Source organism: Chaetura pelagica, unplaced genomic scaffold, assembly GCF_000747805.2.
Source record: "Chaetura pelagica isolate M959 unplaced genomic scaffold, ChaPel_1.0 scaffold9, whole genome shotgun sequence".
Classification (NCBI taxonomy): Eukaryota; Metazoa; Chordata; class Aves; order Apodiformes; family Apodidae; genus Chaetura; species Chaetura pelagica.
Window position 1 is genome coordinate 669,969 of NW_009954494.1, and position 230 is coordinate 670,198.

The 230-nt window shown below is 66.1% G+C and overlaps 1 protein-coding gene across 1 annotated transcript in view; it reads right to left on the reverse strand.

Moving 5' to 3' along the window:
• EXOC8 (exocyst complex component 8) overlaps positions 1-230 on the reverse strand; it is a 3,795-nt gene that overhangs the window by 1,677 nt on the left and 1,888 nt on the right. Inside the window, 2 exon segments of the mRNA XM_010004548.1 lie at position 1; positions 3-229. The exon segment at position 1 is cut by the window's left edge and continues 105 nt beyond it. Coding sequence (XP_010002850.1) covers position 1; positions 3-229 — 228 coding nt within the window.

The window sequence follows — 230 nt, forward strand, 5'->3', positions numbered from 1 at the left end:
CGTTGTTACCAGCAAAGTCAGTCTCAAACTCCCGTGCCGTCTCCAGGAGGCTGGTGAAGAAGACGTGGCAGAGCTTGTGGATGTAGAGCAGCGTGGCGCCCTCGATGCGCAGCTGCCGGATGGCCGTCTGCACCGCGGCCGCCCGGTTCTTCAGGAAGAGCTCGCAAGCCTTGGTGGACTGGCCCAAGCGGATGAGCTGGGACACGGCTCGGCGGGTGGCCCGCGGCCCG